The following is a 15,918-nucleotide window of genomic DNA, read 5'->3' as shown; positions in this document are numbered from 1 at the left end:
TTTTAAATCTGAGGTTGATAGATTTTTGTTAATCAAATCTATTGAGGAATATGGGGCAAAGGCACATGAAATTACTTTGCAAATCAGTCTTGATTTCATCAAGAGGGCAACAGGATTGAGGGACTAATGCCATTCTATTGTTATATTCCATTGAGCTGCTGAGAGTAAAAGCGAAGGAGACCAGCAATTGTTTGTAAAGAGATGTGGTGATGAAAGATGCAAAGTTGGATGATTGATTTTACAATTCTTTCATTGAAGAAGGAAAGTCAGGAGCTAGAATGGGAAATGAAGCCAGATTAACGTAGAGGAGTCATGGAAGACAAGAGCGTGCAGTTTGTGTTGTTGATTGTATGGTCATGTGATTTTACATTTGTTTTGTTGTTTGTTAACCATAGTTCACCATAACTTGGGCTGTTTTCTCTAGTAAAGAGAAGGTTGAAGAACACACTGATAGAAATCTTTAAAGTTACAAAAGAGTTCGAGAAGGTAGACAAACAGAAGATAGTTTCACTTATAAACTAGGAGTTATAAATATAATGTAATTATTAAAAAATCTGCTAGATAATTCAGGAAAAATGTAATTACCCCGAGTGGCATGAATGTGGATCTCGCACCCATATAGAATGGTTGATGCAAACAACAGAGCTGTTATATAAATAACATAGCAAATAACGTAAGGGGAAGCTGGATAAACGCAAGTGAGAGAAAGGATTAGAAGGGTTTGCTAATCGAGTGAGATGCACTAAAGTGGGAGAGGGCTCTTGTGGGTCATTAGCACCAGGATTGAGCTATGGGTTGTATGTGTCTGTGATGCACATTGAATGTTGTTGTGTCACCATAGTCTTACCAGACCAGAGGGGCTGCTCTCTTATTAGAGAGAAGTGACTGGTGGTGATTTAACCTGAGGGCCACCAGACCTCGGGTGAGGGAAGAAGTTGAGAAGGAGAGTCCTTCATGGTAACCTCAAATCAGTGATGGGAATTGAACCCATGCTGTTGGCGCCACACTGCTTTGCAAACCAACAATCCAGCCAAATGAGCTAAACCAATTCCCGCATTGAATGTAATTAGTTGTGTATGGGTTACAACAAATCATAAAACTGGTATCTTAAATAATTGAAGATATCTCCTGCCTTTTAGGCATAACCCAGGGGTTGTGTGCTGGTAATGTTGAGGACCAAATTTGAGAGAAATGCAGGTATGTTTTTAGCTGAGTTAGCCAGGACAGAACCTATGGTGGGAGCAGTGATGCCAGAGCTAATGTTATTGGGTTCTGTTAATTGCACTGTATGTTTGTCAGGAACATCCACCCCGAAGGATTGCCTTCTGATTACACCATCACTTTCCTATTCCGCCTGCTGCCTGACACTCCACAGGAACCCTTTGCACTCTGGGAGATTCTAAACAAACAAAATGATCCTCTGGTTGGAGTCATCTTGGACAGTAAGAGTTCAATCTCCTTTCACTTTCGTGTTGCATAGAACAGTATTAACGTGAAATTGATCAACGTGAAAGCCTGCAACTTTGCCGAGCTTTTAGGAGGGGGAATTAGAGATCAAGTGTACGCTGTTCATATTGATATGCTGTGTGAGGAAAGAACTTGCATTTCCATAGTACTTTTCACAGCCTGAGAATGTCCTAAAGTACTATAAAGCCACTTAATTTTAGTGATGGTTGATGAATAGCCCAGTACACCGGGGAGAAATTACATGCTCTTCTTTGAAATACTGCCTTTGGAGGACGCACATGTGACTTTGATTTGAAGCTTCATCTAAAAATAAATGACACCCCAACAATTCAGCACTCCGTCAGTACTGCACTGGAGTGTTGGCCTGGATTCGGTGCTCAAATCTCTTGTGTGGGACTGTGAGCATACAATCTCTGACTGAGGTGAAAATTCAGCCCATTGCATCACAACTGACACCTTAAATGACACAGCAATACACCATAAAACCTCACTGAGCTTCCGAAAATATGTATCACATTGGTTAAAAACTTAAAATGTTTGTTTGCCTCATTGAGTAAATGCCCAGTAAATTCTAATCATGTCTTCAAACCTTTTTCCCTGTGAAGATTTTCTGTGAACTTTATAAGCTGAAGAAAAGTCTCAATGTTTTCTGGCTATTCAGCCCAATGAGTCCACGCTAACTCTTGAAGGAACAATTTAGGCAGTCCCACTGCTCCGCTCTATTCCTGTAATCCTTCAAGGTTATTTCCTTCAAGTGCTCATCTGGTGTTCTTTTGAACTCATTGATCCCTGTATTTGTTACTCTCGTAGGGGAAGGGTTCCATGTCATTGTCAATTGCTGTCTAACATCCCCCGTATCACTTAACTAAAGCCCTAAGTCTGAGTCCCTTGTTCTTATACCATCAGCTAATGGGATCAGCCTGACTTTGTCTTACATAAAGGTGGTATAATCTAGCTTACCATTATCAAATTTACCATCAACTCCCTTTGCTCGAATTTTTCCAAACTACCCTCGGAGCTAAAATCCCTCCTTCCTAGAACCATTCTAATAAATCTCCTCCAAGGGGTCTCAAAGAACCTCACATCCTTCCTAAAGTGTGGCAACCAGAATTGGATGCACTACTCCAGCCCTAAACACAGCTTGATGGGGTGAATAGTCAAGATCTTTTCCCCAGGGTAGTGAAGTCCAAAACTGCAGTGCATAGATTTAAGGTGAGATTTAAAACAGAACTAAGAAGCAACTTCTTCACTCAGAGGGTGGTACACGTATGGAATGAATTGCCAGAGGAAGTGCTGGTACAATTACACCATTTAAAAGGTATCTGGATGGGTATATGAATAAAAAGGTTTAAAAGGATATGGGCCAAGTGCTGGCAAATGCGACTAGCTTAATGTAAGATATCTGGTCGGCCTGGATGAGTTGGACTGAAGGATCTGTTTGCATGCTGTGCAGCTCTATGACTCTAACTATGATGCATGTTTTATTCAATGCCTCTATTTTCTCAATTTTAATTGCTTTTCATTTGCTGTTTTTAGATGGTGGGAAAACCCTCACTTACTTTAACTATGATTACAAGAATGAGTTTCAGACAGTCACTTTTGAGGATCCAAGTGTCAAGAAGATTTTCTTTGGCAGTTTTCATAAGGTGAGTAGATGTAAATAAATGAACTAACTGTCTGGATTCCGTGTATGAGTTTCATGGATTCATAGAATATTCATAGAATCCCTACAGTGTGGAAACAGGCCATTTGGCCCAACACGTCCACACCGATCCTCCAATGATCCTCCCACCCAGACCCATTCCCTTACCCTATTACTTGACATTTCCCAAGACTAATGCAGGTAACCTACACATCCCTAAATATTATCGGCAATTTAGCATGGCCAATTCACCTAATGTGCACATCTTTGGACTGTGGGAAGAAACCGGAGCACTTGGAGGAAACCCATGCAGATAAGGGGGGAATGTTTAATGGTTGTTAGTTCATGACCTGTGTCCCTGAAAATAAATTCAATCAACCTTCTCAATTTAAGCATTCTCCCAGTTTATTTTGTTGGTATTTGGTGTTCTTTTCTGTTTCATAAGTTGAGGAATAATCTTATGTAACCTGATGTGAATACATCTCGTGAGACAAATTAACAAATTCTTAGAAGATAAAGCCATGCCAAATGTAAAATATGGTGTACATTCTATTTAATTAAGTGTAATCCTGATGATAAATTATGAGGAAAATTGCACAAATTAAGGTTGTATTTTCTAGAATTTAGATGGTTGGGAGACGATTTGATCAAACCTTTCAAGATATTAAGGGGAGCAAATAGACAGAAACTACTTCTACAAGATAGGAATGTGAGCGCTGGATGTATATTCTAAAAAAGTTAAACCCTTCAGGAGTCTAACTAAGAAACACTCCTTCACAAAAAGGTTGGAACTCTCACCTCTGTATGCTAAAGGATATAGGGATAGAGTAGGAAAATGGCATTGGGTAGGATATCAGTCATGATCAAGTTGAATGGTGGAGCAGGCTCCAGGGGCGATTTATTTTCTACAAATTGGAGTCAATATATGATCAGTTAATGTTAAATCTAAGATTGACAGATTTTTTTTTAAGGGATTATGGTTTGGAAGGCGAATGTAGGTATGTGCAGTTGGGTCACAGTTCTGACTGAATGGTGGAGCAGGCTCCAGAGGCTTATTGATCACCTTCAGTTTCTGTCCTTTACATCCTGTCTAACGCTACTCCATATTCTTTTCGAACAGGTGCACGTGATAATTAGCAAAACCCATGCAAAACTGATTGTTGACTGCAAACAAGTTGGTGAGAAGGAAATCAATGCAGCGGGAAACATTAGCACCAATGGAGTCGAAGTGTTGGGCCGAATGGTACGGTCAAGGGGCCCCCGGGATAATTCGGCACCAGTGAGTTATTTCATCACTCCTAGCCTAAAAACATGGGCCGTATTAACATTAGTTAACAATTGCTAAACAATGCTAAAGATATAGGGATAAAGTAGGAAAATGGTGTTGGAATAGGATTGGAATATAAAAGCAGTGATGTGCTTCTGAGAATTTATAAAGCTCTAGTTAGGCCCCATTTAGAATACTGTGTCCAATTTTGGGTCGCATGCCTCAGGAAGGACATGCTGGCACTGAAGTGTGTCCGATGGAGATTCGCACGGAAGATCTCTGGAATGGTAAGCCTAACATACGATGAACAGCTGAGGATCCTGGAATTGTATTCATTAGGGTTTAGAAGGTTGGGGGGAGATCTAATAGAAACTTACAAGATAATGCATGGCTTAGAAAGGATGGACGCTGGGAAGTTGTTTCCATTAGGTGGGGAGACTAGGACCCGTGGACACAGCCTTAGAATTAGAGGGGGTCAATTTAGAACAAAAATGAGGAGACATTTCTTCATCCAGAGAGTGGTGGGCCTATGGAATTCATTTCACAGTGCAGTGGAGGCCAGATGTTAAATGCCTTCAAGGCAGAGATTGGTAAATTCTTGATCTCGCAAGGAATTAAGGGCTACGGGTAATTGGAGTTGAAATGCCCATCAGCCATGATTAAATGGCAGAGTGGACTCAATGGGCCGAATGGCCTTACTTCCACTCCAATGTTTTATGATTTTGAAGGTTTTCATTTTGCTGTAATCAGGACTGACTTGCAAGAGATGACTCATTAAACTGACTTGCAAGTTTAGAAAGGGGACACTAATCTATTTAGCACGAGTAAAAGGGTTGGCATGGAGACACAGCAGGAACTGCTCACTGTCAATCCTAGCTGAGAAATCTCAGACCAAGAAGGGTAGAAAGACTTTGGTCAGGGAGTTGCAATGGGAATGTAGCTGGGATTGGCAGTCTCCATGGCAGTGGAGAAATTTTCTCAATGTAAGAATTACAATGTGTGGATGAATTTATTTTGCATACATAAATACATTGCTTTCATTATCTATTCTAACTGCTGTCAGAGCTGTCTGATTTAGCTCTGAGGACTAAGACATTTGAGCTCTGTTTATGTGTGTGACCCAAGCCTCTGAAACAGAGAAAATCTAAGGCAGATGCAACATTTGTTAATATTAGCTGTGACCTCAAATGTAATTGAACCCCAGACAAACTTTGCAATCCAACACAACTGAATAAAATGCCTTTTTGGTCGTTATATTTGCTGAACGCTGTGCATTTGTCATGATATTTAAAATATAAAAATCACCATTATCGCACGTTCCTCATAATACTTATAAACTATTTTGAGTTTGTGATCTTGTTTGAATTTCTTTGTGGTCGACCATGAAGTAAACATTTTTTTAGAGGACGACTTTCCAGCTGGTGTATTTGATGTCTTCCAAAAAGTTACATCCTTTATTGTAAAGACTAAAGCAGAAAGAATTTCCGTTAAGTTTGGTGTGGTGTGTTAGAGTGGCTCAGAAGAGAATGTTTAAGGCCCGTTTTATTATAAACGTGGAGTAGGGAATATATAACTGTTTTATTGAAGTGCATACTGAGGTAATAAAGGAATAATAGTTTGTCAGTCAATGCCCTCGCAATGTTCATGTCTCTCTGTGATACATTAACACAACTTAATGCACAGTTAAATAGAAAAATATTTCATGCTGCTTCACAAGCATGTTATCGATAATATTTTTGATACTGAGCCACACAAGGAGATGTTTAGACTGGTGATCAAAATCTTGGTGAAAGAGAGGAAGTTGTAAAGTATGTCTTAAAAGAGGAGAAAGATGAAGTGATTTAAGTTGGAATTCCAGGGATATGCAAGATGCTGCAGTTGAAGGAACAGAGATGTCTTGAGGCTAGAAAGCCTATAAGACACAGAGGACCTTGATCATTTAGGGATTTAAATACAATGATGGGTATCCTAAAATTGGAGTCTCAGTGCACTGGGAGCAGGTGTTGGTCAATGAACACCAGGTGATGGATGAAGGGGATCTGGAGTGAGCGAAAGTATGGCAATAGAGTTTTTGATTACCTCAAGCTAATGTCAAGTGGACAATGGGAGACTGACCAGGAATGTATTGGAATAATCAATTCCAGGGACGTGGATGCAGCCTGCAGGTGCTGATGAGCTGAAGCAAGGCCAGATACATTTAAAGTTACAGATGATCTGAGTGATGAGGTGGATATGCGCTCAGTAGTTCATCTCTGGGCACAAAACAACTTCAGTACTGTTAACGATATAGCTTAGCTTTAAACAGTTGCCAGAATTTGAAACGGTGACCAGCAGGCAGATTTTGTAAACATAGCACTGTTAAACAAACCTTTGCTCAATCCAATTGTTATCAGGCTAAACAGCGTTATGTTACAAATCCAGTATACAGAAAGTTACTGGCCATGGCTCAGTGGGGAGCATGCTTGATTTTACGTTATGAGGTTGTGGGTTTAAATCTCATTCCAGAGACTTATTTGAGGCTGACTGACAATGCAGTACTGAGAAAATGTGACACTGTTGGAAGTGCTGCCTTTCAGATTAGACATAAAATTAAGGGTCTAATTAAACCTGTTGGACTATAACCTGGTGTTGAGAGATTTCTAACAAGGAGATAGGTGTTGTGTCAATCAAACAGGCTAATTTATCTGGATTATAGTGGAATTCATGAGTGTTGCTGGATCTACATACATCCGGGATAGATATTCCTTACCTAACAAATTGGAAGCAGTTTACATGACCATTTATCTTGTTGCAGTTGAAGGGATCTTGCTGTTGTGAATTGGCTCCTGCAGTACAGCAGAAACTGCACTTCAAAAGTGATTTAGGTACTGATGTGTTTTCTTTTCAAAGTCTTTTTTGAATAAAATAAGGATAAATATAACAAGCACTCACTTTGTTCAACGGCACATCACACGACTGTCAAAAAATCCTTTTGAATACTGAATATGTGAATATGAAATATGCAAATAATTTCGCTATAGTTAATCTGTAAATTTATTCTGCTTCACATTATTTTTCAGTAACTGTTACACATCCCATTTAGATGTTAGCAGTCTAGTTCCAAAGCTGACCCTGAGGAATGAGCTTTCCAATTTCACATTGACCTACGTTAATTTGATTGTAATCAGCTGTATACAAAATCAGCCGTGGCTACAAAAACAGGCCAACTAGTGGGTCTTCATCTGACACCCCAAAGCTTATGCATCATCTACAAGGCACATGTCAGGAGTGTGATGGAATACTCCTCAATTGCCCGGATGTATGTAGATCCAGCAACACTCATGAATTCCACTATAATCCAGATAAATTAGCCTGTTTGATTGACACAACACCTATCTCCTTGTTAAAAATCTCTCAACACCAGGTTATAGTCCAACAGGTTTAATTGGAAGCACACTAGCTTTCGGAGTGCCACTCCTTCATCAGGTGATGAAGGAGCGTCGCTCCGAAAGCTAGTGTGCTTCCAATTAAACCTGTTGGACTATAACCTGGTGTTGTGTGATTTTTAACTTTATACACCCCAGTCCAACACCGGCATCTCCAAATCGTGACTCCTATCTCCTTGAGCATTTATCTAGCACACAGTGATGGCAGTGTGTCCCATCTGCAAGATACACTGCAGCAACTTGCACCTTTGACAACCTCTTTGAAACCACCCTCACCTAGATAGACAAAGGCAGTGGAAACACCCCCACCTGCAAGTTTCCCTCCAAGCTACATATCATCCTGAAACTATATTGCAGCTCTTTTACTTCTAGGTCAAAACCCTGGATTACCCACACTAATGGCACTGTGAATATAACTAACTACCCACAAAAACTGCAATGTCCCAAAAGGCAGCTCAGAAACAATTAAGTGAAGGTCAGTTAATGCTGGCCTTGACTGTGAATGCTCAATAATGTTGTTAGACCACTACGCCTTCATGTTTGGCTGGCTTTAGAGCAAATATTTAATTCACTGTTTACTAAACTAAAATGCACATTTCTCAATCTAATGGTTTGACTCTGGGGTCACATGTTTCAGCTATGACTATTCCTGGAGTCAAGTCACAACACACAATCTGGAATCAGTCCAAGTTGTTGACTTGATAAAAGAGTGGTGTGGGATGTTGTATTGCAAAAGCAGAATCTGAATGCTCAGCAGGGTGATGTGTTGTGTGAAAGCTCATCTTGAAATTTTATACCAGAGAGGGAAATTAATGTGGTCACATCCCTCCATTTGTGTTGGGATTTCTGTCAAGCCCGTGTAAAAAGACAATGGGCGTTTAGTTTGTGTGTCTTAAATGCTTCCTCTGGCTTGAGGAGATACATTGAATTTCTTGGCAGGACTGAACAGAACTTGGTTTGTCAACTTCGCTACATATATCTCACCTTTATTAATTCAACCCAACTCCAGTTCTTGGAGATTTGGACATCATTATTAAATCCCACTAAGCAGAAGGAAGTCAGTCAACAGATTAAACTCTCAAAATTCTCAAAAATCGCTAATAGATTAAACTGTCAAATGCCTGAAACACAGGCCAAACCCATTGGACGTAGACCCATTGCTGTTTCTAACAACATGGAGATGCAGGACACTTCATTAACAGGTTTTTAAAGCAGGATCTCATAGTGCAATTGGATGCCTCATTTAAAATACTCTGTTGCTGCAAAGGGTTGCCCAGGATCTGGAAGCCAGCAGTAAGAAACAGCCCAGAGATATTTCCTTCAGAGGGTTGGTAGCCTTTTCCTCCTGTGGACAAGGAGCAACAGGAATGGTCTCTCACAGGCTGGTTGAGGGATCCTTATTAATGTGCTTGATCTTTCATGAATGTTCACCTTTCATTCTTTTATTTTGATGTCAGTTTCAACTGCAAGGATTTGATATCTCCTGTTCGACTTCCACTGCAAACAGGGACAAGTGTTGTGAACTTCCAGGCCTGGTGAGTAGAAAATAAAATAGCAACAGTTTCAGTACAAGTACTATCCTTGGATTTATAGATATTTATAATTTGGAGTCATGAAGATAATTCTGGGCACTTGAATGGTGCTTATCCAAAACTTCCCAGTTCTTCAATTGATTGAGCTTCTTTCACTGTAATAACCTTAAAAATCAATGAATGACTACATAAAGAAAACAGATTAATAATCAGACTAAAAAGCACAAGTGCACTTTTATGACAAAATTTTGTTGAATGACCTGTGGGCAGAGCATGTTCTTCAGGTAATGGAGACTGCTCACGTCTGTTACAGACTCTGTTTACCTTGTTTCTTGAGTTGATTGAAATTTGGGGCATCCTATTCCAGCCTTGCAATCTGTCTGAAGCTTACATTCTTCCATTCAGGGCTAAGCATAAAATGGGTCAAGAAGCTTCTGAATGTTCAGCAACGACGATGTGTTGGGTGAAAGCTCATCTTTGAAATTTTATAACAGAGAGGGGAAATTAATGTGGTCACATCCCTCCATTTGTGTTGTGATTTCCTTCAAGCTGGTCTAAAAAGACAATAGGTCTTTGATTTGTATATCTTAAATGCTTCCTCTGGCTTGAGTGGATATATTGAATTTCTTCAGGAATGAATTCCTGATGAAGGGCTTTTGCCTGAAATGTCGACTCTCCTCTTCCTCGGATGCTACATGACCTGCTGTGCTTTTCCGGCGTTACATGTTTCCACTCTGAACTCCAGCATCTGCAGTCCTCACTTTCTCCACATTGAATTCCTTGGCAGGACTGACTGAACAGATCAAGCATATAATAGGTAAAGAAGCATTGAGACACATGGAGCCATATTTAGTTTTTTTTACTTGTTCCATTACCATCTCCTTTTGCCTTTCACCATCATCTGTTTTATCATAAAGTCAAATTGTACAGCACAAAAACAGACCCTTCAGTCCAACTCGTCCATGCTGACCAGATATCCTAAATTAATCTAGTCCCATTTGCCAGCAGTTGGCCCTATTCATGTACCCATCCAGTTGCCTTTTAAATGGTGTAATTGTATGAGCCTCCACCACTTCCTCTGGCAGCTCATTCCATTTATGCACCATCCTCTGCATGAAAAAGTTGCCCCTTAGGTCCCTTTTAAATCTTCCCCTCTGACCTTAAACCTATGCCCTCTACGTTTGGATTCTACTACCCTGGGAAAAACACCTTGGCTATTTACTCTATCTATGCCCCTCATAATTTTATAAAACTATGATTTTAAGGTCATCCTTCTGCATCCGACGCTCCAGGGAAAACAGTCCCAGACTATTCAACCTCTCCCTATAGCTTAAACCCACCAACCCTGGCAACATACTTTTAAATTTTTTCTGCATGCTTTCAAGTTTAATGTTTCCTGTAGCAGAATGCCCTTCATTCTATCATAGAGTTTTTTGTCCTTCTTCCTTCTCACTTCCCTTGCCTTTGGATTTGCCTAAAACCTGTCACATTTCTATCCTTCCCTAGTTCAACTGAAAGGTCATCGAGCTGATGTATTAATCCTGCCACCTGACCTGTTGACTATTTCTGGCAGATTCTGTTTTGAGTTCCAATTTCCCACCTCTGCATTTGTGATATTTCTAGTCAGTGATTTCATTAGAATCTATGAAATACCTTTTTAAAGCTAGAAATTCACCCGATAATATGAAGTCCAATTTTGCACACAATACAAGTCTGGTTTTAAATCAGTTTACCATCATCCTGTGGTTTATATAATCCATGTTTGTAACACAATAGTTAAACTTTATGATAGAAATACAGAGGTTTCTATTTCCTGAATTGTAAAAATTAACTCTCCACTATTTTCACTCATTGAGAAACTGAATGATGTTGGAGTTAAGAATCCTCCAAGGGTTCCCTTTTGTATGTATGTGGTCTAAGCAGGCTGCAGCTGTGGATTCTTGTCCGCCCCTCATTTCCCAAGCAACATCAAAATAGAGAGAGCTCTGCAGGTGGCTGCATTAAACAGGTTGCGCCATTAACAGCTGACAGAATGGAACAGGACCCCCCAGCATCTGGAAATGTAATCCCATGTTATTAATGCAGCAAAGCTTATTGGATGAGCTCAAGTTGTTGGAGAGTGTAAAGGGAGAGGCTGACCAAGAGAGTATTGGAATTATTCAGTCCGCCATTGGGAAACTAATTTGATTGATTATATTGTTTGTCAGTGAGTGATCTCTGTGTAAGCAAGGGAGGGATAGCACATTCAGGGGTACATAGATAGTTGGTTTTGCCCTTTTTTCGCTAGTCAGTGGTGCCAAATGTGTGCTGTCAACTTTGACCTGAGCTTTTGCTCTGGGTTACATCATGTGCAGTCATCCCAGTGCTGCAGGCCATCAGTGAGATTTAATCCAGCCTTTACAGATCTCACTCTGACCTGCAGGGCTATGGGAAAAGGGCAAGAGAGTGGGGCTAGTTGGATAGCTCTTTCAAAACGTCTGCATGAGTACACTGGGCCAATTTTTAAAATACTTCCATGGGATTTGGGTTTGATTAGTGAGGTCATCATTGTTGTTCACCTTTGCTGTCCTGGAACTGAGTAAAGCACAGTTAAGAGTCAGTTATGTTACTATGGGCCTGGAGTCACATGTATTTTTTTTTTACATTACATTACAGTGTGGAAACAGGCCCTTCGGCCCAACAAGTCCACACCGACCCGCCGAAGCGTAACCCACCCATACCCCTACATTAACCCCTTACCTAACACTACGGGCAATTTAGCATGGCCAATTTTACCTGACCTGCACATCTTTGGACTGTGGGAGGAAACTGGAGCACCCGGAGGAAACCCATGCAGACACAGGGAGAATGTGCAAACTCCACACAGTCAGTCACCTGAGGCGGGAATTGAACCCGGGTCTCTGGCGCTGTGAGGCAGCAGTGCTAACCACTGTGCCACCGTGCCGCCCACGCATGCTAGCTAAGGTTGGCAGATTTCCTTCTCTAGATGGGTTTTGCAACAACCATTTTCACTGTTACTGAGATATGTTTGAAGTTACAGATTTCATTCATGAATTGAATGTAAATTTTGTCATCTACATGGTAGGATTTGAACAGGTCCACCCAGGGAAGTTTTCTTGACTTTTGGGGCTTGCTAGTTCAGGCCACTATCTCACCTGTGGCCTTTCTACAATTAGGGTCTGCAAATAGCTGGAATATAAGATTTTTGTGTGTAGACATTTTTAATCAACCTATTCAGATATGGTATGAAACATAGGTCAGATTTGAAGCCAGGTGTCCTGGCCGAGAGGTATTCACACTTTCTGAAGGCAATCTTCAGGCAATGTATAATAATTTCCCACAGGAACATGGCCTTCTGTATAATGCTAAGCTGATGCAGCAACAGATTTCTAACAAATGTCTGTGGTAGGGGGAACATATTGTGGCCAGATTCATCAGTCATGAATAGCTGCATATTGATGATTCATGGAGATCAGGATTGAGTTCAGCTTTAGTCCCTGAGTCATTGCCTGCATAGCATTGTGAATGTTCACCAGCAATGAGGAGAGAAAGAAAAACAAGTCCACTCATTGAGAAAATAAATCACGTCTTTGTAGGCTTGTGAAAATAACTTTCAATGCATTCCAACTTTCAAAATTCTAATTTTAAAGGCTGCTGTTGTTTACAACAGGGAGAACATGATTTATTATTTCCAATAAAACACCATGATGATTTATCTTATTTATACTGTGTTATTCCCCAACATTCCTTGTAAATGGAAGTTAGTAATCTTGCTGTTTTGCTAACTGGCAGAAGGACCAGAAGAGGGATAGGGATTTTTGTTTTGAGCAGTGAATTGATGTAATGAGTTGCCATAAGGATGGTGGGAGCAGATCAATAGTAACGTTCAAAATGAATTGGATAAATACTTGAAGGAGAAAACTTGCAGGGCTATGGGTAAAAGCAGGATTAACTGAGTAGCTTCTTAAAAGAGTTGACACCCCCCACCCCCCCACCATAGACCAAAACCACATGGCCTCTTTCGGTGCTGCATCATTCTCTGTTTCTATGGACAATGACAGCTCTCAGGTGCCTTGCTCGTTCTTCATGTGTGAATCTAGAGAGGGAACAGCAGCAATGGGATAGGAGTGGGGGTTTTCTCTTGGATTTCCTGTTGGATTTCTTAAAGGAGTGCGGGTGAAGTGTGACGGAGAATTGAGTTTTGACTTTATCAGATTCTCATCTAGTGCCACTGAAAATTCCTTTGGTGAAGGTTACAACATAGTGATTATACGCAATACCCTGTCGTGATAGTAATGAGGTCAGCCAGGTGGAATATGAATTTGCTGTTTGTGGCTCGTAATCTGTTCCAATCAGGGAGCCCTGGCTGTCAGTATATGTATATGATCAGTAGCATCAGGGCTTCTGTTTAGTCTGAGAGCTAGCTCTGTGCTAGCTGGGTCAGTGTCAGGTACTTTTCACTTGTAAATAAAGGGCGACTTGCTGATGGGACACCAACCTTTGTGGAGTTCTTTCAGAGCACTTGCCCATCATTCCTCTCCCTAGTCCTGGCACAGCTGAAACCAAGAATAAACCATTTGTTGACGTTGCAAAGTCACTGCAACAAGTTGTGATCTGATCAGTTGCACTCTGCTCAGTTTCCCCACACTGAATAGAATTGCAAAGAATATATGGTGCAGAGAAAGGCTATTCAGCCCTACTCACCTGTTCTACTCTTAATACTTCAGGCAAGCCTTCTCCTAAATTACTTCATGTTGCTCAATGAGCTTATCTTCTATTTCCTTTCTCCATTTTGTTCATCCAGCTATCCTTTATACACCGTAACCATTCCCTGTGTTAATGCGTTCATTCTCATTACTCCCTGGCTAATGAGGTTTCTCCAGAACTCCAAATTGAATTTATTGGTGATTATTCATTTTGGTCGTCATCAGTTTCACACACCCCCATAAGTGGAAACATTTATAATTTTAAAAACTTCTCACACATCACCCCTCAGCTCTCTCCTCATGAGAGAAAGAAAACTTAACTTTCATGATGAGTATAACCCTGGCATCTTATTGGAGCCTTCCCTAGTTCCTGCCAATCCTTTTACAATATTGTGCTGTGTCAAAGAACAGAAAGGGAAACTTGGTTATTTTTCTTTTAGCATCATCTATCTGCAGAGTGCTGGTTTTGTGGTTTTTTTTTACAAAAGGCTATTTTTACAGAGCATTCAAGGTCAGAGTGATCTTATAGACATGCCTCAACTAAACTACTTGGAGGAAAATATCCACATTGGCCTGGAATAATTGTGGGGGATGAGTAGAGTGTATATTTGAGCACGGGAAGGCCACTCAGCCCTTCAAGCCTGTTACGTCATTTAATAAGCTCATGGCTGATCTGCTTTTAAATGAAATTCTGCATTCCTTCTTTTCCCCACTAACCTTCCAACCCCTTGCTAATCAAGAACCTATCAATCTTTACCTTTACAAATATTTAAAGATTTTGTATCCACTATCTTTTAAGGAAGGGAATTCCAAAAATTCTTAAGCTGCTTAGAGAAAAATAATGTTTCCTTATTTCTGTTTTAAATGGATAACCCTTTATTTTTACACTAGTTCTGATATCTTTCACAAGAGGGAACATGCTTTCAACATTCACCTGGTCAAGTCCCCCTCAGGACCTTGTATGTTTCAACAGATAAATCTGATTGCAACCTGATGGAAGAGACCCTGTGGTTTTGGGTGGTTAGGAGTGTCGATATTGTGATACATAAAGCAATGTATTTAATAGCTCATTCGCAGGCAGGAAATCAATTAGATGGATCAGTAAATTAGGATGCTGTGCCATTGTTGGCAAGTTTCCCCACACCTGCCTTGCCACAACTTTATGGATGGGAGGGATGGCAGAGGGTGTGTTGCCCACACCCCAATTGGGACCATTAAGTGGGCAGTGACTTCTGCCATTTAACTTTGCAAGCTGCTGATTTGCAAAGGATAGCTTCTTCCTGGGTCCCTTTGGCAACTGATGGTGCCTGTCCCTGCCCCACAACTTTGACTCCAAGTGTCCACTCTTCCTCCTCATCTCACTTCCTGGTCCCTGTCCTCTCCAAGGCACCCATTGCACCATGGTCTGACAATCAGGCTCAGGCAAGCTCTTGGACATAACTGGGTTTAAGAGCATGCTCCTTCTTCCCTGCATTACTGGCAGTGGCCACCAGTATGTCACGGATCTGTTGTCCTTTAATTGATGACCAGCTCCAAGAAGCAGGAATAGGCAGGGTTCAAGTCCAACATGTTCCAGAGGTGTGTAATAACATTTGTGAACAGTTGATTAGAAAATAGTTTTTTACCTCCTGGAGTGAGAGAGCCTTGCTTCTCTCATACTTGTTAAAGAGCAGTCACCCAGAATATTTAAATGGGGTTTCCAAGGTCATGAAGGTTTGCGAAAAAAGAGAAAGCTCAAATTCACTGGAAAGCCCTGGAACCTTTTCTAATACTTTACCCCTCTCTGTAGTCATTTGCTCCACTTTGCATGTCCCTGATAAATGTCAGCCCAACATATTGGATGCCCCAAAAATCACTTTATATGGAACACAAACATTCC

The 15,918-nt window shown here is 40.7% G+C and overlaps 1 protein-coding gene across 6 annotated transcripts in view; it reads left to right on the top strand.

Annotated features, from left to right (window-relative positions):
• col14a1a (collagen, type XIV, alpha 1a) overlaps positions 1–15,918 on the top strand; it is a 216,094-nt gene that overhangs the window by 153,628 nt on the left and 46,548 nt on the right. For all 6 annotated transcript variants that reach the window (XM_072570947.1, XM_072570944.1, XM_072570943.1 and 3 more), the window contains 4 exons: positions 1,300–1,442; positions 3,004–3,113; positions 4,230–4,388; positions 9,259–9,336. In XM_072570947.1, coding sequence (XP_072427048.1) covers positions 1,300–1,442; positions 3,004–3,113; positions 4,230–4,388; positions 9,259–9,336 — 490 coding nt within the window. The remainder of the gene's footprint in view (positions 1–1,299; positions 1,443–3,003; positions 3,114–4,229; positions 4,389–9,258; positions 9,337–15,918) is intronic.

Source organism: Chiloscyllium punctatum, chromosome 5 (assembly GCF_047496795.1).
Source record: "Chiloscyllium punctatum isolate Juve2018m chromosome 5, sChiPun1.3, whole genome shotgun sequence".
In the NCBI taxonomy this organism is placed as follows: domain Eukaryota; kingdom Metazoa; phylum Chordata; class Chondrichthyes; order Orectolobiformes; family Hemiscylliidae; genus Chiloscyllium; species Chiloscyllium punctatum.
The sequence above is the reverse complement of the archived record's forward strand: the minus strand, read 5'-3'. Positions and strand labels throughout refer to the sequence as shown.